At 41.6% G+C, this 25,906-nt stretch overlaps 1 protein-coding gene across 1 annotated transcript in view; it reads left to right on the forward strand.

The window, feature by feature from the left end:
• The window catches only part of stk11ip (serine/threonine kinase 11 interacting protein), a 117,419-nt gene that overhangs the window by 21,877 nt on the left and 69,636 nt on the right, over window positions 1–25,906 (forward strand). Inside the window, exons 11-20 of the mRNA XM_080720561.1 lie at window positions 1,529–1,570; window positions 3,208–3,381; window positions 5,254–5,335; window positions 6,075–6,373; window positions 6,772–6,940; window positions 7,766–7,894; window positions 9,207–9,279; window positions 10,962–11,094; window positions 12,809–12,919; window positions 16,773–17,034. Of these exons, the coding sequence (XP_080576687.1) occupies window positions 1,529–1,570; window positions 3,208–3,381; window positions 5,254–5,335; window positions 6,075–6,373; window positions 6,772–6,940; window positions 7,766–7,894; window positions 9,207–9,279; window positions 10,962–11,094; window positions 12,809–12,919; window positions 16,773–17,034 (1,474 nt within the window). The remainder of the gene's footprint in view (window positions 1–1,528; window positions 1,571–3,207; window positions 3,382–5,253; window positions 5,336–6,074; window positions 6,374–6,771; window positions 6,941–7,765; window positions 7,895–9,206; window positions 9,280–10,961; window positions 11,095–12,808; window positions 12,920–16,772; window positions 17,035–25,906) is intronic.

Consider the following 25,906-nt stretch of genomic DNA (forward strand, 5'->3'; position numbering starts at 1 on the left):
AAATATCATTTTGGGGGTCCTTCACATGAAAGATTATGAGAACCACTGACATAGTAGTCTCTCGAGAACAGACTAACTGAGCTCCAGTGAAGTGAAAAGGACCTTTTCTTTGACGATGGCTGGCCAGACTGCTGACATAGAAACATTGTTTTTTTCAAAAAATCTTAGTCTTAGTCTCAAAAGACACTTATAGAATCGGGTCAAAATTCAAATTTTCACGATTTTTCAAAAATAGCAGATCTACAAGCTCGCAGCGCGGCACTCGGTGCCGCGCTGTGAGCTTGTATATCTGCTATTTTTTTATATTTAAAGCATAAAATATTGCGTCATAATGTGTTCAGGCCTAAATGGGATAAACACAGCGTAGTTCTATTGACAGGGTTCCCACGGTCATGAAATTCCTGGAAATATTTTGAAATTGGACAAATATTTTTCCAGTACTGGAAAAGTTTTGGAATTGATCAAGGGTCCTGGAAGGTCCTGGAAAAAATAGCTATGCGTTGTCTTTGGTTATTAATTTTGTTAATACCTCTGAAATGACAAATTAAACATTTGCCAAATTGTCAAATATTAGAGGCAGAAATTGTGAAAATAGCAGATCTACATGCTCACAACGCCTCGCGTTGCGAGGCGTTGTAAGCATGTAGATTGGCTATTTTCACAATAGAACTGTGTTATACAAAATTCCTCAACTCTTAGTGCTCGTCAGGGTGCCGGGTCCCCACCCCAGTTAAAACAAGATTATTTCGGGGGTCATGGCCTGAAAAGGTTGAGAACCACTGGCATACACTACCTGTCTTTGGGCATTGTGCATAGGAGTAAGCGACCTGTTATTGAGCTGAATTATTCTTATATAGTCCTGGAAATTGGGTTAAATATTCTGGAAAAGTTTTGGAAATTAAATGTTAAAAATGTGTGGGAACCTTGTATTGACAAAAAATAAAATAAAACACAATACATACGGTTGTGCTCAAAATTATTCGACCTTAAAATTATGCAATTATGGTTTATTGGCTATATTCACAAACTGACAACTGAATGAAATAAATACATCATACAAGAACAATGTAAATAGCTCAAAAGTAACATTTCTTTTTTCTTTTCTTTTTTTCAAATTCAATGCTAAATGCCACTTTCAACGCCACTTTCACTTTAAATTATTCAACTCTTATTTATACCTGAAAACATCTTTAATCAACTGCAATCTACTAATCAAGGGCTTAAATAGTTGCATCAGATGTGCAATCTGGCCTGACTAGAAGTTTGTTGACTGTGATTAGAGCAGTTAGAAACATGGCTAAGTTTAAGGAATGGTCAGAAAAGAAAAGAGATTATTGCTTTGTAAAAAAAAAGAAAAAGGATATAAAACAATTGTAAAGACAGACACTGAATGTTCCAAAAAGTAGAGTTTTGAGCATAGTTGACAAGTTCTAAGTTTTGTCAAATTTGTCAGGGGGGGTTGAATAATTTCGAGCACAACTGTAAATCTTCAACTTATTGTCCTGCATAATACTTTTATCTTTTACAGGTTAAACTTGACGGAGTTCTACTCTCATCATCAGAGCTGTCCGTGAGTATTTCAGTCAACATTTTGCCCCAACTCTCTTGCCTGGTATCATATACCCAGCAATTTGTTTTAATTTGTAAAGAGCAGATTTATAGCTGATTCTAGTATAATCTATACATGATACTGTGTTATCATGTTTCTGCCTCACTGGATATCTTTGAACATGTACATCTCGGAGTCCAACTCTGTTTTGGTATTGTGAATCACTGATTCTCAAACATTTTTATACCAAGGACCCCTAAATGATTTAGTCCATGGGCCATACGAGATGTCTGTATCCGAAAGTGGCAAAGGTTACCATTCATTTTTGAAAAGCTCCATATCTGTACATTATATTTTGGTATGATAACCCTGTCTGAGACACAGCTAAATTGGTGTTATCAGCCGCTAGAGTTGGTGTCCCATTAGCTTTACTATCCACAACTTTCCAACATCCCATCGTGCATTGCGCAGAAGGCGAGTGGCATTTCCGGCGCCGCAGCCGAGTGTGATCTACAAGCTCACAATGGTTGCATCTGCGACGCGACGTGAGCTTGTATGTCTGCTGTTAACCGGAAGTGTCCCACAGATAATGCTACAGTAAAGTCTTGCGGGAACAGGTGGATACAGGAAAAAAATGCAAAAGATTAATCTGCTTTAAGTAGCATATGAGGGGTCAAACTAGGGGTTTTTCATGATTCTGAATTCATTGCAAGCATCTGTTTTGCACGAAAAACATTCTGTGGGCCCCAGAAGACTATGGTTTAAGTGATGAAAAGTGATGAGTCATCACTTTTCACACTTTTGTGGGGGTGTTTTAGCCCAAGGAATGTTTTTGTGCAAAACAGATGCTTGCAATGGATTCAGAATCATGAAAAAACAAACTAGTTTGACATCTCATATTATGCTACTTGAAGCAGATTAATTTTTTGCATTTTTTTCCTGTAAAGTTAATGGGACACCAACTCTAGCGGCTGATAACACCAATTTAGCTGTGTCTCAGAAAGTTAAATTTTATACCAAAATATAATGTACCTTTGCCACCTTTTGGATACCGACATCTCGTATGGCCCATGGACTTATGTTTTTGCGGACCCCTATCTGAAAACATTGTGTGCTAAGGCAGTGTTTCTCAACCTTTTTTCTGCATGGGCACACTTTTCATGTCCCAAGAATCCATGGGCACACCAACGTAATACGGGGGTGTAAATGTCGTCGCTGTCGGCAAGAAACCTTGTATCTCCAAATTAAAAATTTGTAAGTTTCTTCGCAAAGTAAAGCCCTGCTTCATCATACAAGGCCGTCACACAACAGTAGTGAAAACAGCAGATGTACAAGCACACAACTCCTCGCACCGCGAGGCGTTGTGTGCTTGTAGATCGGCTGTTTTCACTAGTTTAAATCATTTTTAAAATGATAAATACAATACTGGCTTTCAAGCAGTTTCAAGGGGCACACTTGACCCTTCTCAGGGGCACACCGAAGGTCCCCAGGCACAGTGGTTGAGAAACACTGTGGTAAGGAACCCCATATGTGTTGTTAAATTCTTAAAATAAATATATTAAAAATTGTGATTCCATATTAGTTGGTTTAGCATGGAGACCAGACTCCACTTTGAGAACCACTAGTGTGAATGACACCAGGCCACTCCCCTTCCACAGGTTCTGCCCAAACGGGGGCAGCTGATTGGCCAAGCGCAGACCTCTCCCCCGGTCCCCCCGCCCCCGGTGGCCGAGCGGAGCAACCCGGACGTCTCCAGCGGCGCCGGGGAGCTGAGCGACAGCGTGTCCGTCGGGGAGGTGGGCATCACGCGTATCCGCAAGAGGAAATCCAGGGTAGGACTGTCACAATTATTACATAATCATCTGATCCAGGGGTCTTCAACAGGGGGTCCGGGACCCCTAGGGGGTCCTCAGAGTTACTACAGGGGGTCCAATCCTTTTTATATTAAGAACTTGAACCCTAGTGTCCATATTCTGAAAATTGTAGCCAAAAATAGCAGATCTACAAGCTCACAACGCCTCGCAGCGCGAGGCGTTTTGAGCTTGTAGATCGTCTATTTTCGGCAAAGACCTTTGGTGTAGAGGGGAAAAAGAGCAGACTAAGTACAGAGTGAAAGGTCAAGTTTATTAAGTATTGACGGTTCAAGTGGTTAAATATCTGAAAACACAAATTGACATGAATCCAAAATACACTGATGATCGTGCTGTCAAACAATGAAACTATATGGCATCTATGAACAGGTTATGGGGGTCCCTGCTTCATCTCTCTCTCAACTAAGGGGTCCTTGGCCTGAAAACGTTGAAGACCCCTGGTCTAATCGCAATTTTTTGACATAATCACAATTGTTATTATTATTTTTTTTTTAAGATTTGTTTTTGGGCTTTTTATGCCTTTATTTGATAGGACACAGTAGTAGACTGACAGGAAATGGGGAGAGAGATGGGGAATGACATGTGGCAAAGGTCGTCCGGATCGGGAATCGAACCGGCGACGCCAGCAGGCATCATAGCCTAGTATGTGGTATCCGCCTAGACCACTAGGCCAGCGGGCGCCCCATCACAATAATTTTGTGCGATTAAAATGCGCACTTGTTTTAGTCTCCTACGTTTTTCTGTAATTAATTCATATAAATTAATCAGTTTACGTCCCTGCATGCATGTACAATTGATAAATAGGAATTTAGGAAACGATTCGATTTGCAGCAGGTACAGTGTGGTGGTGGGATGCATGCTTCTGCTTTGGTATCCCCCCTCTGGTAATGTTGACCCGTTTTAACGTTGGTGGGGCTATTTTTTTTTATCCTTGCTTCTGGTCAGATTGAATTTAATACATGCATTTATAAAAAAATTCAGATATGTTTGGGGATTTCTCTGCCTTTATTGATACTTGATAGTATATAGCAGATAGACGGGAAATAGGGAGAGAGAGATGGGGAGTGACACGCAGCAAAGGTCGTTGCATTGCAGCCTCTGTGCCCGGACCGTAAGGCTAGCGGTCCGGGCCATACATGCATTTCCTTTTGGGAAATGTTGAATTTAGTTTTATTTCAAAAAGATCTACAAGCTCGGGGGCACGCTGGCGCAGTGGTTAGCGCTTCGCCTCACAGCTAGAAGGTCCTGGGTTCGATTCCTGCCGGGGGACGCTGTGGGCACTGGGGGCGTGTTCCTCCCTCTGCATCATCAGCCTAGGTGGGGTTGGCGATAGGGCCTTTCTGTGTGGAGTTTGCATGTTCTCCCTGTGGCCCCTAGGGTAGATACCCTCACAAGAACATGCAGTAATTCTGGTCTCAATAATGCCTCCCCCTGGCCAGCCGGGGGCGCCTGATGGAGGGGAAAGGAACTGGTTGGAATAACGTGTTCCTTCCACGCGCTACGTCCATCCCGGGGAAATCCCCACTGTCAGGTGAAAAGAAGCAACTTGGACTCCTCATGCATAGAAGGAAGCATGAGGTCAGTCCGTTGTCTCCCCAGGCGCGGCAGAGCAGAGCCCAGGATTACATAGGCAATTGGCACTGGGTGAAAATGGGTTACAAAATCGTGGGATAAAAATTATTTAAAACAATTTCAAAAAAGCTCACAACTCAACACATCATTACACATTGTGAATGTGTGGAATTATCATTTCCAACACCCACACTACAGAGATCATTTTTCTCATCAGAGACATAACTGAGGCGTTGAAATGTGATCCTTGCATCTTTTCAGAGTAAGGTGAAGGTGAGGCGAGCCAGCATTTCTGAGCCCAGTGACACCGATTACGAACCCAGAATGCGCAGCACGACATGCGGTAAGTGACGTCTCTGTGCCGCCTACAGCATCCACACTGCATTTATTTCTTCGTTTTTCTGTCTGTTGTGCACACGCATGAACAGGGGTGTCGCACCAAATTCTGGGCCCTGGGTACTTTAACTATTGAAAAATAGCAGATCTACAAGCTCACAGCGTGGCACCGAGTGCAGCTTGTAGATCTGCTATTCTTGAAAAATGTTGAACATTATTTTGTGCAAGTCTTTGAATATTTCAAATCCTTCTAAGGTTTTTTGAAAAACCCATGTTTCTACTGTATGTCAGTGGTGCTCAAAGATTTTCATGTGAAGGACCCCCAAAACGATATGTATTTGGCCACAGACCTCCATCTCAAAATATTTAGTTCCAGTGACCCCTCCCAGAAGCTAAATTTGAGTTGCAAATGTTCGCTTAAAAAATACATATATTCAAAGATTTGCCTACATTTTCACGACTTTTCAAAAATAACAGTTCTACAAGCTCGCAGCGCGGCACTCGGTGCCGCGCTGTGAGCTTGTAAATCTGCCATTTTTCAATAGCTAAAGTATAAAATAATTAAGGCCTCCTCCACCTTGGGCCCTAGTAACTCAGTCCTACTCCCCCTCCCTTGATGCCTGTCATTTGTTTATTAAAATAAAAAAAATATATTTGCCCAAAATAGAGAGGCCAGGTTTAATGTGGTTTAAATGTCAAAATAATCGTGAAAAGCTAAAAGTGTTAACGTACGCCTGTCTTCCCAGACATCGTCCTCCCACACAAGAAGGAGATCGAACGCATGGACAGCTTCAGGGAGCAGCTGGGCGAGGACTGGCTCCGGTACCAGACTCACCTGGAGGGGCCGTCAGTCTGCCCCCCTCCACCCCTCACCAACGGCCACAGCCCGCACGCCGCCGGCCCGGGGACCCTGGAGGTGGGCCTATCACAATCATTATACATTATATCATATATGCCTAATTATTGCGACCTTCAGGTCGCAGTTACTATCAAAACCTCCACCGGCTGTCGTCACGTCACACTTTTGCCCTACTCATATCTCCGCCACCGTTGCCCCTATCCATGCCAAAGTTGCACACACACTCCTTGGCTGCCAAACCACAAACTCTCACATGGCCCTTTACTAGCGCCACCATGAGACCGATTCTTGCAAACCACATTTTTGGACACTGCTCCTACAAATGTTGCCCTAAAATCACGCAAAGCGGTACACAGTATGTCTAGAGTCATGTCATCAACATGGATCTGTCCATGTTGATGTCTTTGCCAAAAAATAGCAGATCTATATGAGCTTATAGATCTGCTATTTTTTGGCAAATGTTCCGCCCCAGGATAATGTATTTTGATTATCGCGATAATGTCATAAATCGCAATTTATTTTGTCACAATAAACGTGATATTGACATTTTCATATCGTCCCATCCCCAATATCTATCTATGGAGGTCCCGGAGCTCCTCCCCCCGCCGCTGCTGTCCTCGGAGCCCAGGCTGGAGGAGCCCTGGTCGGACGGGGGGGACGCGGACCAGGAGACAGAGTCCACCCTGCAGTGGGCCACACAGGGCCACACCGAGTCCACCCTGGACAGCAGCGCGCTGGACAGCCTGGGGACGGGTAAGGCCTCTGGCACAATTAGTACATAATCGTCTGATCGCAGATATTTGACATAAGCGTGATTATTTTTCATAATTGTCATAATCGTTTCCATGTTGAACATTTTTCATGGGGACACGATGGCGCAGTGGTTAACGCTTCGCCTCACAGCTAGAAGGTCCTGGGACGCTGTGGGCACTGGGGGCGTGTTCCTCCCTCCGCGTCATCAGCGCCCACACCCTAGGTGGGGTTGGCGATAGGGCCTTTCTGTGTGGAGTTTGCATGTTCTCCCCGTGTCTCCTAGGGTTGATAGTATACCCTCACAAAAACATGCAGTAATCCTGGTCTCTATAATGCCTCCCCCTGGCCAGCCGGAGCGCCTGATGGAGGGGAAAGGAACTGGTTGGAATAATGTGTTCCTTCCATGCGCTACGTCCAAACCAGGGAAATCTCCACTGTCAGGTGAAAAGAAGCAACTTGGACTCCTCATGCATAGAAGGAAGCATGAGGTCAGTCCGTTGTCTCCCCAGGCGCGGCAGAGGGAGAGCAGAGCCCAGGATTACATAGGCAATTGGCACTGGGTGAAAAACGGGTTACAAAATCGTGGGATAAAAATAATAAATAATAAAAAAAGATCATTTTTCATATAATAAAAAGAAAGTAAAAAATTGTGGAAATATGTCAGTAATTTCTTTGTATATTTGGTGTCATATCGACCATGTGCAACTTCAAAGCCTAAAAGCCAAACAGAAATGTAATTGTCAACGACAAAAACACAATTAAATTGTTAATCGCAATTATTTGAGTGACAATTAATCGTCACTCGAAATGTCCTAATGGTGACAGGCCCAGGAGCGGGACGGGGACGAGGGGAGGGGGAGTCTCCAGGAACGGAGGTGTTGTTGGACACACAGGGCCGCGCAAGGACAGAGAGCGGGAACGCCAGAGACGAAGACGAGGAAGAAGAACTCGGAGGTGAGAGGAGAGGAGAGTCTGTAAAATCACTGACTGTATTTGTTGTACAATGTATACTTTTTTTCTTCTCTCTTTTATGCTATGTGTATTGAGTCACGTTACAGAAAATGTACATCAAAATGGTTATTTATTTATTTTATTTTATTTTAAAGATTTGTTTTTGGGCTTTTTAATGCCTTTATTTGATAGGACAGTAGACTGACAGGAAATGGGGAGAGATGGGGAATGACATGTGGCAAAGGTCGTCCGGATCGGGAATCTAGTATGTGATATGCGCTTTGACCACTAGGCCAGCGGGCGCCCCCGGTTATTTTAAATTTCATATTATTTTTATATACATTAAATATTATTTTCACTAAATATCCCATACTCATAGTCATACCTGAGCGAGAATAGCTTTAGATGTTTTTTGAATACTGGCAAGGTATCGGGCAAGTGTCAAGTTCAAGTCGTGAAGAGGAAAATCTGATAACATTTCACCGTTCTGTGTCTTGAGGAGCTCGCTCTCAAAAGCCCCGGAGATCCTCTGACAGCCTTACATAAGACGCGTGATTCAGCGCAGGCTGGCCGAGTTTGGAATTGGGGTTAACCCATTTAGGGCCTAGAATTATTGAATGCTTTAACCAGTGAAAAATAGCAGATATACAAGCTCACAGCGCGGCACCGAGTGCCGCGCTGCGAGCTTGTAGATCTGCTATTTTTGAAAAAGTCGTGAAAATGTGTGCAAATCTTTGAATACATGTATTTTCAAAGCGAACGTTTGTAACTCAAATGTTTGCCTCTGGGGGGTCCCTGGAACTAGATATTTTGAGATGGGGGTCCGTGGCCAAATACATTGTGGGGGTCCTTCACATGAAAAAGTTTGAGAACCACTGACACATAGTAGTCTCTCAAGAACAGACTAACTGAGCTCCAGTTAAGTGAAAAGGACCTTTTCTTTGACGATGGCTATAGCCAGATTGCTGACATAGAAACGTAGGTTTTTCCAAAAAAACCTTAGAAGGATTCAAAAGACACTTATAGAATCGGGTCAAAATCCAAATGTTCACGATTTTTCAAAAATAGCAGATCTACAAGCTCGCAGCGCGGCACTCGGTGCCGCGCTGTGAGCTTGTATATCTGCTGTTTTTCAATAGTTAAAGCATAAAATAATGATACACAATAATGTGTACCCACCCGTTCTGAACGGGTTAAAAAATGGGTTAGGCGAGAAGACGTATTGACGCTCTTTTCTCTCTTGTTCTCTTCCTTTTCTCCACCCACTCCACCCATGCGTTCCTTTTCTCCACCTACTCCACCCATGCGTTCCCAGTGGACCTTTGTCACCCCTTGCTGGTCGGGGTGTTGACAGACGTGGAGGTGGACGGCGGGGGGAGGCTGGGGAGGTAGGCCTGTCACAACTATTACATAATCGTCTAATCTAGTGGTTCTCAACCTGTGCTACGTGTACCACTGGTGGTATATATGGGTCCCCTTCTGGTGGTACTCAGAGGAGTCTCCCAAAAATAAGAAAAAAATACATAAGTGCCAAGTGGGGTGAAATATTTACATTATACTTAGGGCTGGGATGCGATACAATTTTTTAATCTAATTAATTACAGGCTCTGTGATTAATTAATCGCATTTTAATCGCACATCGATATTTGACCTGAGAAGCATTTTTTTTCAAGTAAAACACATTTTGTTGTACGACTCACGAGTGAATCAACGAGTGAGTTTTTTTTTTAATCTAAATTTAGCATCCACTGGGCCAAGCAAAGCGCTCTGATCGGCTACTTCTCCCTTTGCGTTTGTTATCTCTTCTTGGTTGGTGCATCGCTATGATCAGTATGCCCGGAACTGAAGGTTCTGTGGTGCAAAAACTAAGTGTGATTAAAATGCGTTAATTTTTTTAATCGCGTTAATTTTCTGTAATTAATTAATCGCAATTAATCAGTTAAAGTCCCAGCCTTTATTATACTACAGGTAGTTCTTCTTGAAATAGGCTTTCAGGACGTGCTGAAATGAGCATGATGGCACACCTAGCCATTAATAGAGGATTTGAGAACAGATTAATCACGTTAGAAATATCATCAGTTTTCAGTTCACAAATGTAGTAGCTAAATCTATCCGATGACCCAGTCATCAAATTATTGGCTTAGGAATGCAACAAAAATCAATGAATTCAAGGAATAAATTGGCCTCCTGTGTTAACTGTGCTTAGCTGAATAGGATGGGGTAGGTCTACGCACCTGTATTTTAACATCAGGTGGTACTTGGAGAGACACATATTTTCTGAGGCGGTATTTGGCGTAAAAAGGTTGAGAACCACTGGTCTAATCGCAATTATTTCACACAATCGCAATTATTTTGTCATAATCGTTTCCATGTTGAAAAACGATCATATATTTTCAAACATGTTAAAAAATTGCGTTGTGAGCTTGTAGATCGGCTATTTCCACTATCAGTGTTATTTTTTTAAGTATAAAGTTGCCAAATATGTCAGTCATTTATTTGTATATTTAGGTTATGTGTCATATCGACCATGTGCAACTTCAAAGCCTACAAGCCAAACAGAAATGTAATTGTCAACGACAAAAAACACAATTAAATCGTTAATCGCTTAAAGGAGTAGTTCACCACTTTTCAACCTGTCTTCATATAATAGGTCCTCACTAATGTTCATAATAAAATAGCACAATTTTTTTCTATTCAGTCTGGGTCTCATAGGAGAGCTGTCAAATCCTACTACCGGTGACATCATCGTTTGACAAAAAAAAATTAAATAATATTTTTGAAATAATTATCACGAGAACAATGGCTTCCACTTTAACATTGCAACTTTTTCAGGAATAGAAAGCCTGCCGTTTCTATTAGCTTGCATTTCCCATTGATGATGTCACCGGTAGTAGGATTTGACCCACCCTCAGCTCTCCTATGAGACCCAAACTGAGTAGAAAAAAATTGTGATATTTTATCATGAACATTAGTGAGGACCTATTATATGAAGATAGGTTGAAAAGTGGTGGAGTGCCCCTTTAATTATTTGAGTGACAATGGATGGTCATGTAAAATGTCCCGGCAGCAGGAGGGAGGTGTTCCTGCGGGTCAAACAGGGCCTCCTGCTGGAGGTGGACATGCAGCGAGGCCTGGAGAGGAGCCGCCTGGAGCTCAGCAGCCTGGTCCGCCTGGAGCCCTCGCAGGCTGCCTGGATGCATGGGGTGAGAGTTAGTTAGTTAGTTAGTTAGTTTCATTTATTGTCCACAGTCTGGAAATGTGTCTTTTGTCTCATATACATTTAGACAACATTAAAATGACAGATAAACAGCAACAAACACTTACAGCCGGACTACACCAAAAAATGCGCGCATACGCGCGTACTGTCCGTAAAGACGCTCGCGTATGCGTAAACGCTCCAGGCTACACCAAGGAGGGAGTATATGTGAGGAAGACCAGATAGTCTGTGTACAAAACGCATACGCGCGCTTAAAGAATAGAACCGATCCTATTTTTAGGGAATGCGTATCCGTGGTTCGCGCTATCCGTACGCCTGGTGTAGCCGGCTGAATTGATATACATTGGATCTATCCAAAACGCGCGCACGCCCCACATACGCACGCATACGCACTGACGCACGCAAAACGGCTCGGTGTAGCCCGGCCGTTACACACAAAATATCTTAAGGCAACCAGAAGGACAAACAGGCAGATCAACGAGACATGACATCATTCAATGCCTAAATGGCATTTGGAATGAATGAATTTAAAAAATATATTACGGCTACGGTGTGCCCAAGCTGTTCTATAGCGTCTACCAGAGGGAAGTAAAACTCCCTATGGAGTGGGTGAGAGGGATCATTTATTATCTTGACAGCTTTTTTCCTTAGCACTTCATTGTAGATACAACTTAATTGTTTTTGTTTTTTCCCTATGATTTTTAGAGAGAGAGAGATAAGCCCATTTAGTAGGGGTGTAACGATACATTTGAACAAGGATTCGATACACATCACGTTACATGGTTGACGATACGATACGATACTTGGATGATATTTGTTCATTCATGGCGATGCGATTCAATGATTTAAAATCTATATAGTTACTATTTAGCAAAGAAATTAAATCTGTGTGAAACGTGTCAATAGTGCATGTTTTTTTAAGGGAACAATCTATTATTATGGATATAAATAAGTAAACACTGTGATTCTCTAGCAAATACATGGACATTAAATTACAACACATGGACAAACCCACACCTTGACATGAACACAGAGATTACACACATTTATCGATAGACCAGGAGTAGCTTTATGGAATGGAAAAGTAATTAGACCCTTTTATTGCTAAATACAAGGCACAAATATTTAGTTTCCATACAATTGATTATTTGCATTGTAAAACGATGCTATACGATATACAGAGCCAAACAGTACGATATTTGCTTTTGCATATCGATATGGTAGATCATTGCAAATTAAAAACGATTTCTCGATTCAGTTACTATATCGTTACACCCCTACCATTTAGACCTGGAACGTACTTTAGATTTTAACCACTGTAACCACTATTTTATGACCTTGACATGAAACATTTTTTAAAACCACTGTCATAGAAACATGAGTTGAGCTGTACTCCACTTTTAGAGCCGAATTTATTTTGGTTTGGTTCGGGGAATGACAAAATCTCGGCAGCACCGAACGGATGACGGCACCCACACCCCCCGAACCTCTCAATGTCGTCATATTGTAGTTTAGACAGAAGCGAACGAAAATAAATTTGTCAATCGGGGCTATCACTGTCAATTTTTTACTGTTTTATTCTTTGTTTACTGTTTCTTTGTCCCTCTGTCTGTCTCTCCTCCCTGTCTTTGTCTATCTCTTTCTGCTTCCGTCTATCTCTCTCTCCTCTCTCTGTCTCTCTGTCTCTCTGTCTCTCTCAGGGTGAAGAGAAGATGCTTCCAGTGGTTCATCTCCAGTTTGACTACATCAGCAGAGAGAGGAGGGGAAGGAGCTATGTTATGCTGGACGACGACCCACAGCAAGCACTGCAGGTACGCAGACACGCACGCGCACACACACACACACACACACACACACACACACACACACACACACACGCACACACGCACACACGCACACACGCACGCACACACAACTCTGTTAGAGTTAAGGGGAGACCATGCCATTGTAAAGTCTGAGAACTACTGATTTAGACCAAAATGGAGGTTTAAATGGATTCTGCAATGAATCTCTGTATCAACAATTCAACTGGATTGTTTGTATAAGGCTCCCTCATTGTATCACGATATATATGATATCTCTGAAAAGGCATATGGTGGAGATACTGTATCATCTCAAGGATATTTATCACCGTATCGCCCACCCCTACACACACACAGACACACCCTGGTGAACCCGCCACCTCTGACTCTGCACTGTACCAGTCTGTTCTTGCTAACCATACCCACCCATCCTTGGTTCAGGAGAACACCTAATCCCTGATGCATTCACGTTGCTACCAACTATGTGCAGGTTTCTAGCTGAAGCCCCATGACTCAGACCTGAGATGAAGCCCATCAAGAAGGATGATTGATGATTATTGCTACCTTTCACTGTCAGGCATGTGCACACATAGACATCAAAGGGGGCTTGAGCCCCTGCCCTTTTATCCGTCTGTAAAAAGTGCCCTCTCCAGACCATGAATGCAGTTTTTACTATGGTGAAAGAAATGCAAATGCCTCCTCTCCATCCATGCCATACCTGAAGGCAGCATTCAAGAGAATTGCCTTGTCCAAACTCTCCTGAACTTGAATGCAGCATTGTGTTAAAATTTTGCCCTCTCTGTGTAGAAATTATGCTTATGATTATGCTTAGTTCAGTGTGGTATAACACACCGAAAATAGCCGACCTCCAAGCGCACAACGCATCGCAGCGCGACACGTTGTGAGCTTGAAGGTCTGCTATTTTCGATAGTTTCACCAAAAAGGCCCTTTTGGAAATTTCAGCCCCTGCTCAGCCCCTGCCTCTCTAACATTCTCTGCACGTCCCTGTTCACTATAAACGTGCGTTGTTGATGCGTAGGTTGGACAGGCCCAAGTACATCAGTTCAACTTTGCTTTGTCAGAACCTGTTCACCACAATAGCGGTGGTTAGGGTGCTATTGTACATTCTGACTTCTGAGTTGACTGGAGGGAGAAACATAAGGGAAAAATACAATCCCAACCTGGGGACATGCATGCAAATCAAAATAGTTGAACTCACAAAAACGATAGAAAGAAAGAAATGAAAACATTTTAAAATAAACTCATCTTTCCTTTTCTCTCATTACAACCTAAAATATGAACCCTTGTCCTTTAAATAAATATGCTATTTGTAACTTTATTACAGTAAATACAGTACTATAGGCCTGTTGGGTCTTTTTGGTTCCTTGGTTTGGTGTGGTGTGGTGTGGTGCCACGCCAGTGGACATCCGGCTTTAGTGTAGCTGGGGTCCCCCTTAACTCATTCCCCGCCTCCCCCGATAGTCCCGAGAAAATCCCAATGTCGCTCCCCGCCAGGCCCGATAGTCCCGAGAATTTGCTTTTATATAATGTAATGTTTAATTACATTCTCCCCCTGCTCGTGACAAATTCTGAGCCTTTTATCTTAAAGGGAACCTAAAATATCACACATCAAAGTAAGTGTGTTTGAAAAAAAGACTGTAATAATGTACAAATTGCAATACAAATGTATAAATCTCCCCAACCACAGTTAATTGGCAAAAGACGCATTTGAGCTCAAAAGGCTGGCAGCCGAAAAAAAAGAGAAGAAAAAAACAGCTGTGTGTGTGTGTGTGTGTGTGTGTGTGTGTGTGTGTGTGTGTGTGTGTGTGTGTGTGTGCACATCTCTTAGCTGGCTGGTGGTCCACGACCACTGTCTGTTTCAGTGGTCCCCCTGTCCTAATCAGCACACAGTCCCATAAAGAAATAGTGCTATCAGAGTCTCTGATTCAGAGATCTGTCTCTCTCTCTCTCTCTCTCTCAAGACACAAAAAAATTATCGCCAATTCGCCATATAAATGCTTCTAAAACATACCTGAGAATGATGATGGTTGATTAGTATCCACAGGTTACTGTATAATCCATATATCCAGGCTATAATATATTGTTTTGTAATGGTCCACAAGCAGCCAAGCAGGCCATTGTCAACAGGCGGTCCTTTGCAAAAGGGGGTCCCTGGGGGGTCCGCGGGCTCAACGCTTCGCTCAGCAGAGCAGTGGGAACACGATAATCAACTCTTACAAAATCAATCAATAAAACTGCCCGATTACATAAAGTTCACACGACGCGATCCAGTTGATTCAGAGACAAGTGAAGTGGTCCCTGAAAGGGGGTCCGTCCTCTCACTACCCTGCCTGGTCTCCAGCCAACACTTCTCAAGGGTGGTGGTCGTGGACCACCACCAAAACTCCCACGCTCCCCCACCGCTCCTCCAAAAAAGCAAGAGATCAACTAGTGTTGATTACTAACGAGCAAAGACGCAGAGGAGCTGTTTAGCAGGGCAGTGCAGAGGATTTTTTTAGGGGCAGGGGGAGACATTTTTCTAACATGTCCTAGAATGTGAAAATAGCAGATCTACAAGCTCTACAAGCTCTCAATGTGTCACAGAGCGATGTGTTGAGCTTGTAGAGCTTGTAGATCTGCTATTTTCACATTCTAGGACATGTTAGAAAAAAGACTCATGCCCCCTTTGATGTCTATTTGTGTGTGTGCACCTGTACAGATCAAAACCCATCCGAGACCGAAAACAGACACATAGAGACAGAGAGAAAGCGCCCCCAAGTGGGGGCTCACATAAATGCTCACATAAATACTGCAATATACAGTAGTATATATGTGAAATTGCTGAGTGTATGGTCAGACATAGCCAATAAAAATATGTTTCTCTGCATTTTTCTAAACAGAAAATTAAAAAAAAAAGAAATCCTATTACATAATTACATTAGTACACTTATCTGATAATGCCTGAAGCCATAAAGACAAATATCAAGTGAGTTATCCACTTGAAAAGCGATCGATCACAAAAAGGTCAATATTTCCAGTTGTTTCAATTATAGCTGGATTTTGGTCAAAAATGGCTATTTTGAGATGGCTGCAACTATAGAAAAAAAAGCTTTTTATTTATTTGTTTTATTTTTTGGTGAGACTAGAGGTGGTCCTGTTTCAATTCAGGTCCTGTATGACACAAAATACAGAATACAGAATTTAGGAAAAATGTCAATATAAAAAAAATATATCAATTTTTTCATTAAACAAAATGGCAGGGGAGCCAAACAGTCAATGTTAAAATGGCGGCCAATGAGTTAAGGATCCCTGGGGTCCCCGGGCATTGAGAACCCAGTGGTTTAAGCCAGTGTTTCTCAATAAATTTTGGCTTGAGTACCCCCTTTCCCTGATTTCTGAATCCAAGTACACCCTTTACCCTGCAAAAACATTTTGCTTATAAAACTGTAATTAAAATATAATTAAATAGTGTTTTATGATTCTATTTCAAGAATATAAAATCACAAATAAGGAATGGAGTGAAAGAGTTTCAAACAGTTTTCATGTCAATACATTCAAACAACTTTAAAACACATTCCAGTTGCCTGGTACCATGCCATTTGGGTTAGCAACTCAGGTTCATATCAAGTTATAAAACATATCAGTACATGTTTTTCCCCTCCTAATTCAATTGTAGTCAATTATTTAACTATGAACAATATTAGCATGATTTATACTTCTGTTTTTCTTTTTTTGGGGGCAATTTCTGAGTACTCCCTGCAGTACCTCCGAGTACCCCTAGGGGTACACGTACCTCCCTTTGAGAAACACTGGTTTAAGCGACTCAAATCACAACCCCAACGTCCCCCGCTCCGTTGTCCAGGCTCTGATGGAGGTGCTGGCCCCCCTGGTGGAGGAGAAGAAGCAGCAGCAGCTGGCCTCGGCGCTGCAGCCCGGCCGCCAGCTCCACCTGCAGTGCCTCCGCTGCAAGGCAGAGTTCGCACTCCAGAGAGAGGGCTCCTCGGAGGAGGAGGCCAACGGAGGCCGAGCTCAGAGGAAAGGGGCCGCCATGCTGCCAGAGGGGCTCTCAGAGGAGCTGGACGGCGAGGCCGGGATGTGGGACCGGCAGGGACAGGACGGCAAAGGTGAGAGAATTATTTTAGGAGTATTAGTCCATGGGCCATATGAGATGTCAGTATCGGAAAGGTGGCAAAGGTTATCATGCATTTTTGAAAAGCTCAAGGAATGTTTTTTGTGCAAAACAGATGCTTGCAATGGATTCAGAATCATGAAAAACCCCTAGTTTGACCCCTCATATGTTACTTAAAGCAGATTATTTTTTGCTTTTTTTCCCTGTAATGTAAAGTTAATGGGACACCAACTCTAGCGGCTGATAACACCAATTTAGCTGTGTCTCAGAAAGGGTTTGATGGAATTTTGGATCATATTCCATATGGATAAACAGTTTTCCCCAATCATAATAAAATACTCCACACAATGAATGAGACCACACCGGAGAATATGCGTTTTTGTGTTGAAGTTTAGTCAGAGTTCAAAGTACTGTACAAGTACAGTATAGCAAAATCACCCATCGTAAGCTCTCTGAGTACAAAGCATAATGATTCCACATATATAGTTGAATGTGTACAGCATAAAATACATTAGTCACATTATGATTGGACAATTAAACATAACAATGGATCATGAGATGGTGTTGTGACTGAGTCTCGTGAACTCAGAAGCAAGGATGTAGAATGTTTTGGTTTCTCATTATCCAGTGTCCGGGACACTTTGACATTTCGCCGGTCAATCTTTCTGTCCCTGGAGTGGGGCAGATTCTCGTCTCGTGCATTAGTTATCAGATCAAAACATCATGGCATTGACTTTTAACACTGAGAATGATATCTATACCATGTTAAACAACAATAACATATTGTACTATCAATTCCCTCCTGAGATAGCATTTGAAGTGTTAAATGTCAAGGCAGCATAAACAACAAGGGAAGAAAACATGGGTTAAACTTTTTTTTTAAGGTATTAGAAACAGAACATAATAATTGAACAATTTAAGTCAAAAACATTTCGATAGTTTTTGAAGAGTAGAGTCAAAAGAACTGTATATTTCCAAAGGTATTTAAATCAGAATATCATAATTGAACTTTGTTTTTGTTTTTTAAGTAGAGGTAAAAGATTTTTATTGTCTTAATTATTAATTATTATATATATGTATTTTACAAAGGTTCAATGTGTCGAAGATTGATTGGAAATTATCCATGTCAAGCAAGATAAAAACACATCAGCATCACGCTCCCGGGTGGTTATTACAATTTGGGGCCGATTTTAGTCAAAACAAGACGAACTTGACTCTTTACCATAATTTAGGTTAAAGACAAAAGCATTCAAAATGTATTTAGACAGCATCCGAAAATCAGCCGTTTGGCGGTCATAATTCGTACACCTCCGAGGTTACCTTTAGGTAATCAGTGGTCTTAATTGTCCCTGCAGGTTGGGGACATTTATAGTGAGGTGTCAAACCGGAGCCGCCTTAAAGCCAACTGTCTATTCCTCCTTACTGGCTTTTGTCCGAGTCAAGGTCTTAAAGAAAACTTTACAGCGGGAAAACGTGTGTGATGCAGTTTCATACTCACGAAATACATATGGATTTTTCAATCATCCTTTTTGACATTTCCACTTTGGACAGACATGCAGTGAAGTATGTGTCTGTCAACTCATTCTCAATTATCATCTCAAAATATCTTTATCTGTAAGACAAGGGAAAAGACAGGGACAAATCAATCCATAATGTAAGGCAATAAGGTATTTATATATAGAAATTAAATTGAAATGTTTAGATACATCACCAAAAGAGGACACAAGTTGTGTCAGTTTGTTCTGTTAGGGGAAACAGATTAACCCTGTTGAGGATTGGAATCAACTTCAATAAGGTGAAATATATTTAAATGGGATGAAATGAAAACAAAATGAAATATGAAAATATGAAATCAGAAAATGAAATATGAATTCAGAAAATGAAAATATGAAAGAAATAAAATTAAATGAAAAAATATTAATTCTAAATATTAATTCTCCAAACACATTCCCTCCCGTTTGCCACAGCCAAAAATATTGGGTGTGACAAAAATTGTTTTGTTGATGTTTGGAGGCAATATGGTTAAATGAGAAACAGATGGTCCAGAGGTACAGTAAACCTTGTGGATGGACAGTGATTCTGCTCACTGTCAGAGTTAGTGAGCTTCCAGGCCTGTGAGGGGGGAAATGTACCATAAAAAGATAAGGCTTTCCAAAACAATAGTTAGCGAGGCCTCTATACTGAAACTCAGCCTGATGGGGGAGTAATCAAAGTGTTTTTACTCGTTAGAACACAGACAAAAGGATGAAAAATGGAAATAAAAGATATAAAATATAAATAGTAATAATAATTATAAGCCTCTTTCCCTTTTTTTTAAACACATGGTCTGCAGTCCATGTGTTAAGAATGGTGAAAGTAAATGTTTTTGGTTCATGTCCATAAGATGTGGTTTAAAAGAACAGGATTACTAAATAATTGAGGATCTAGAGTTAAAATGTTGAGTTGGCGACATTTGACCTTGGAGGCCAGATGTCTTCTAGCAGACCGACACACATAGAGCTTCAGTCACACATCCACATACACGCACACGCCCATGTGCACGCACGCAGAGACACAGTACGTGCACACCCTCACAGGATATGGTGTTTTTCACACACAAGACAGGAGGACAGGAGAAAACTGTTAAAATAAAATAAACAGTCATAAAATTAAACAGGTTAAAATAAAATTGAAATAAAACAGTCAGTCAGTCAGTCACTGATAATCAGTCAGTTAAGTTGGTAGCGAGTTAGTGGAGTTAGTTCCACTATACCTGTTCTGCCATGTCATTAGTCCGTCCTGTCCCCTAAAATAAAATAAAGCCCACCTGTCATTGATGGGAAGAAAAAAATTATTAAGACATAGAAACATTCAAATAAACCCAAGCGTTGGTTGTTATCAGTACGAGTGTAGTCATAACAAGAGCGAATGAGATCCCCTTTGAGAGAGAGAGGGAGAGACAGTCATATGTGTAAATAATTCCTAGTTTTGCAAACCAGGCAAGTGAGTTAGAACACAATACAGAGGGAGAAAAACCCAAGACAGATTCAAATATAACCCCAGCACATTGTTATCAAGCCCTGTATTAGAATGTAAACAGTAGATTATACAGAACAAGAGCGAATGAAACCCATTTTTGAGAGAGAAAGAGAGAGCAAGGTCACACAGAAACTGAATCGGCTCGTGGCCTCTCAAGGTAAAAATAAGAAAAATGAAATAAAAAACAATTCCAGCAATCCCCTCATAGTTTTTTTTCCAAAATAAAACAATAATAAACCAAAATGTAAGCATCGGTCAAGCGAGCGCGGGCAAGCAGCAAGCAAGCAGCATAAGCCAAGCACATATTGTACCATATTGTACACAGAAGTAGCACCGCTCACTTTATACTTGGTTTGATTTTCTTGCTTTCATAATAGACAAACCGAAATGTAACCAGGGGAGGAAAATTGGATTAGAGATGATTAGACAGAGATAGATTATCAAAAACATTTAACACACAGGTTTGTCAGTCAGAACTTGATTTTTCTTTTTTTTTCTTTCCAGAAGTCGTTCTTAGTCAAAAGTAAACAAAATATATAGTACCATTATCTCGGGGCGTCCCAAGGGTCAAGAGTGTTTGTTCTTTTCGGGACATTGTAATCCATGAAAGTCACGTAGCAGATCTACAAGCTCACAACGCGTCCCATCGCGTTGTGAGTGGAAGGCAGTGCCAGCCAGGTTCGGCTGGGGGGGGCCTTGTCAAGCCCGTCAGCATCTGAAAACACTGTTTGCGTTCTCGGTTCCTTCCTAATGAGGTTTGCGTGGTATCCAGCAACACATCCAGTGGCAATAATGTCTCCGCAGCTTCGCCCATATCCATTGAAATGTTCCAGGAAAGGTTTTAGGTATTGCTGGTAAATGGGAGTTCCCGATGATCTTCCAGAGTGATGTGAGGTCCGGGTTAAAAAAAAGGTTCTAGGTTTAGATTGTAACATCTCATCCGTGTGTGTCCAGGATTTACACGATAAAAACACTGCTTCTCGGAGCAGGGTTTTTTTTTAGCTTGAATGGTCATGTTTCTTAAAAATGTTCTTGGGAGCGCTGAGATAAAAAGCTCCTGTATTCAACATCTCAGAGTGGCCTGAGACGGAAATTAAAAATAAAATAAGATAAGACGAAAACGAAGCTTAAAGCATGAAGATTTCCGTCAGAACGTTCGGTTCTAGAGCATAAAGTGAAATCTCCTAATTAAAATAACCACGCTATTTCTTATGTGATTAAGTGGCTCTAATCAGCCGTATTGGGTTATCGTACTGGCCGAAGAGACATTCCTTCAGAACAAAATATGTTCTGGCCCCAAATAAAAAGATTTCTTCTCAGAACTTCTTGAAACAGCCGTTCTAGAGCATAAAATGAAATCTATATTGAAGTCTCGTACTGATACAAACCCAACCTTAGACAAGCAATCTCCGTGGCCAAACGGCTGCTATGTCCTCAAAACATGTAACAAAAAGCGACAAAAACAATAGACTACAAAACATTAAACAATAAAAACGCAGCTTGGGCTAAAGATAGCTAGTCTCTAACTTAGCAGGTACAAACGTCTGAACCCCGGATTGTGGTGAATTAGGACTTAGCGTGTGAGAATGGAGCCCGCCTCTCAAGTCTCTTGTGCGGAGAGATGAGGGGAGAGAGACCGTCCGTGAACGGCTCCTGGTGTGGAACGTTGTGCCAGAGCCAAACCTGGCCGCCTCCATTTCGGCTTTCTTCAGACCGTTGTGAGGTTTTATCGATATGTTGATGTGGGAGAGAGTCATCATATCCGAATTCCTTTCTCCATATGGGCAAAAATGGTGCAATTGTGGGGCACCTAGAAACAACCTGTTTCATTTCCTCATTGTCTATCTTAGCCATTAAAGCTGTTATCAGTTCATTCTCCAAGCTTTGAAGAGACGCTTCAATTCAAAGGTGTTGTTCCGTTTGTAAAAAGGTTGTTTAGATTTCGGCAGGTGTTTTCTGCCTTCCTGTGCCGCGCTCAGGAGGAAAAAACGTGGAGGGAGTCCTTTCAGTGTTACTCCGTGGGAGTCAGGGGAAACGTCTGATAATATCCTCGGCTGGTTGTTACTAGCAGAGATGAACGAAGTGGGATTCCAAAACAAACTGTCCAGCTGTATCGAATCCATAAACGTCAAATCAGTAGAAATCCGTAACTGGTTCTAGCAGCGGAGAAGACAAAATGAGTCCAACAATGTTGAGTCCCCAATATCTCCTCGGAGCTAATCCGGCAATCGAATGGGCCATTTGATGGAATTTTGGATCATATTCCATATGGATAAACAGTTTTCCCCAATCATAATAAAATACTCCACACAATGAATGAGACCACACCGGAGAATATGCGTTTTTGTGTTGAAGTTTAGTCAGAGTTCAAAGTACTGTACAAGTACAGTATAGCAAAATCACCCATCGTAAGCTCTCTGAGTACAAAGCATAATGATTCCACATATATAGTTGAATGTGTACAGCATAAAATACATTAGTCACATTATGATTGGACAATTAAACATAACAATGGATCATGAGATGGTGTTGTGACTGAGTCTCGTGAACTCAGAAGCAAGGATGTAGAATGTTTTGGTTTCTCATTATCCAGTGTCCGGGACACTTTGACATTTCGCCGGTCAATCTTTCTGTCCCTGGAGTGGGGCAGATTCTCGTCTCGTGCATTAGTTATCAGATCAAAACATCATGGCATTGACTTTTAACACTGAGAATGATATCTATACCATGTTAAACAACAATAACATATTGTACTATCAGGGTTATCATACCAAAATATAATCTACAGATATAGAGCTTTTCAAAAATGCATGATAACCTTTGCCACCTTTCCGATACCGACATCTCGTATGGCCCATGGACTATATGTGTGTAGGGCTGTCACGATTATGACATTTTACATGACGATTAATTGTCACTAAACTAATTACGATTAACGATTTAATTGTGTTTTTGTCATTGACAATTAGCCAGTAGCTATGCCCCTCCCAAAAAGCTTTTGTCCAATGCTAGCTTAGAATAACTTCCTGCTTGCCAAGGTGATTGATTGATTGATTGATTGAAGACTTTATTAGGAGTTTGCATAGGAAAAGGTACAGTTTCATGACGGTACAGTTCAGTGGTACAAGGTCTACTAAAAGGAGATCCATGAAAAGACTAAGCTTATTTCCACTGGAAACCATTTAAGTATCTCATATAACATTGAATGACAGACAAATAGAACACAGTACTATGCAGTAGATATGTAAAGAAAAACAAAAAAGAAGACAGTAAGTCTAAAACAAACAGTATATACAAAGAAGGGGCAGGGGAGGGTAGGGTTGGGCTAGGTTAATTTTTTACCAGTTGCGAACGGCTGCTGCCTGTAAGTGGTTTTTCAGGGCAATTTTAAAAGATGCTAGTGATCCACACTCCTTTATGGCCTTCGGTAAGGCTTTCCACATTTTGGTGGTATAGCAGAAAAAAGAGTTTGACCCTTTGTTGGTTTTGACTCTGGGTTGAAAGTGATCTGTGGTGCTGCCTCTGGTGTTGTAATTATGGACATCCTTAATGTTTATAAAGTATTTTGATAGGTACTTGGGTATCATAGTGGTGTAGTGTATCTTGTACACCAGGCCCATTGCAAGTTGCTGTACTCTGTCATCTACTCTGAGCCACCCCACTCTTAGCTGGTGAGTAGCGGTGAGGTGAGTCTGATAGGGAAGGCCAAGCAGGACCCTAATTAGTTTATTTTGGGCTGTTTGGAGTTTAGTTTTCAGGGCTTGTGGTGCGTCACGATACCATACGTGGTCAAAGAGGGGCTGGATTATTGCACCAGCTATGGTCTTCAGTGTGTTGAAATTGACCATCGGGGCGATCCTCTGTAGGAAACGAGTTTGTTGGTTGATTTTATTTATTACTTTAGAAGTCATCTTTTCACTGGAAAGATTAGCTTCAAGGATGCATCCTAAGTAAGAGATTTCGTTTTTTCGTGTTATGACCTTGTCACCCACTTTGATTGTGAAGTTCTCTACTTTTTTGAGGTTATGATTTGATCCAAAGAGGATGGACTCCGTTTTTCCCAGGTGAATTGATAATTTGTTGTCATTAAGCCATGTGCAGATCTTACTTAGTTCAGAGTTAAGAGTCTTCTCAACCTGCAAGTGGTCCTTGCCCGAGACTAGGAGAGACTAGGAGGTTTGCCCTGGCAACAGCCTTGGCAAGCTGCCGGTTGCTAAGCTAGCATTGGACAAAAGCTTTTAGGGGAGGGGCATAGCTACTGGCTAATTACATTTCTGTTTGGCTTTTTAGGCATTGAAGTTGCACATGGTAGATATGACACATAACCTAAATATACAAATAAATTACTGACATATTTGACAACTTTATACTTAAAAAAGAACATTGATAGTGGAAATAGCCGATCTACAAGCTCACAACGCGTCACGATGCGACCGTGTTGTGAGCTTGTAGATCTGCTATTTCCACTATTTTTTACTTTAAAAAAATACATGAACATTTTTCAACATGGACACGATTATGACGATTACGAAAAATAATCACGATTATGTCAAATAATTGCGATTAGACAATTAGGTAATAATTGTGACAGCCCTATATGTGTGTATAGCAGGGGTCTTCAACGTTTTCAGGCCAAGGACCCCTTAGTTGAGAGAGAGATGAAGCAGGGACCCCCACAACCTGTTCATAGATTCCATATAGTGTAGTTTCATTGTTTGAAAGCACAATCACCAGTGTATTTTCATGTCAATTTGTGTTTTCAGATATTTAACCACTTGAACTGTCAATAAACTTGACCTTTCACTCTGTACTTAGTCTGCTCTTTTTCCCCCTCTACACCAAAGCTCTTTGCCAAAAATTGCCGATCTACAAGCTCGCTGCGAGGCGTTGTGAGCTTGTAGATCTGCTACTTTTGGCTAAAGTTCTCCGAATATTGACGCTAGGGTTCAAGTGGTTAATATAAAGAACACAAAGATTTTGAGGACCCCCTGTAGTAACTCTGAGGACCCCCTAGGGGTCACGGACCCCCTGTTGAAGACCCTTGCCGGGTACCCTGTGGCAACACACACGACGCACATGTTTTAAAAGCTGCAATCCGGAAACCTTAAGGTCATAAGGTCATTTCCCCCGGGCAATTTGGGATCCCCTCTCGAAAGAGCTGTGGAAGCGACACATTTTGATGTTTTAGCAAGTTAACTCATTTGCTGCCAAAAACGAGGAACCCGAGAATTTCGCGATGTACCACCCTGCCACGCCCGAGGAACCCGAGAATTTAAAAAAAAAAAAAAAAAAAAAAAAAATTTCAAAAGAATTTTTTTTACCCCAAAAACGATAGTAGGCATGATAGCGATCGCGAAATCGCATGTTTAACCCCCATAGCAGCCCCATCTTTCAAGCATGGCAGCCATTTTTGTTTACATTATAGGAAAACATAGTGGCTGTTAACTCATGAATGCCTGAACGGATTTCCATTCTGATTTTTTTGTTTGAAAGCTGTGAGCAATGTGGACACACGTGGTGCATGATCTAGGCATGGGTGTGCATTATCCGTGCACTACTGATTACATGGAAGTCTATGGAGACTCATGGCAGGATTGGAGTACGAAGGTATTGTTAAATGGCAGCAGATGAGTTAAATCCCTGCTGTCTACAATACCAGAATTCTACATCAGTAGTCAGTCAACCATTGAAGTTATTGATGTTATAAAGGCAAACAAAGGAAGCCCACAGAAGAAGCCAAAATCGTGCTTGAGGGGACAATAAAAGACAACCGCAACAAACAACAACAAATGACGGATATTAACAGCAAGTACAGCAACATTGGATCATAAGTTACTAGAAAAGCAAAA

This window comes from Nannobrachium achirus (genome assembly GCF_963921795.1).
Source record: "Nannobrachium achirus genome assembly, chromosome: 24".
In the NCBI taxonomy this organism is placed as follows: Eukaryota; Metazoa; Chordata; class Actinopteri; order Myctophiformes; family Myctophidae; genus Nannobrachium; species Nannobrachium achirus.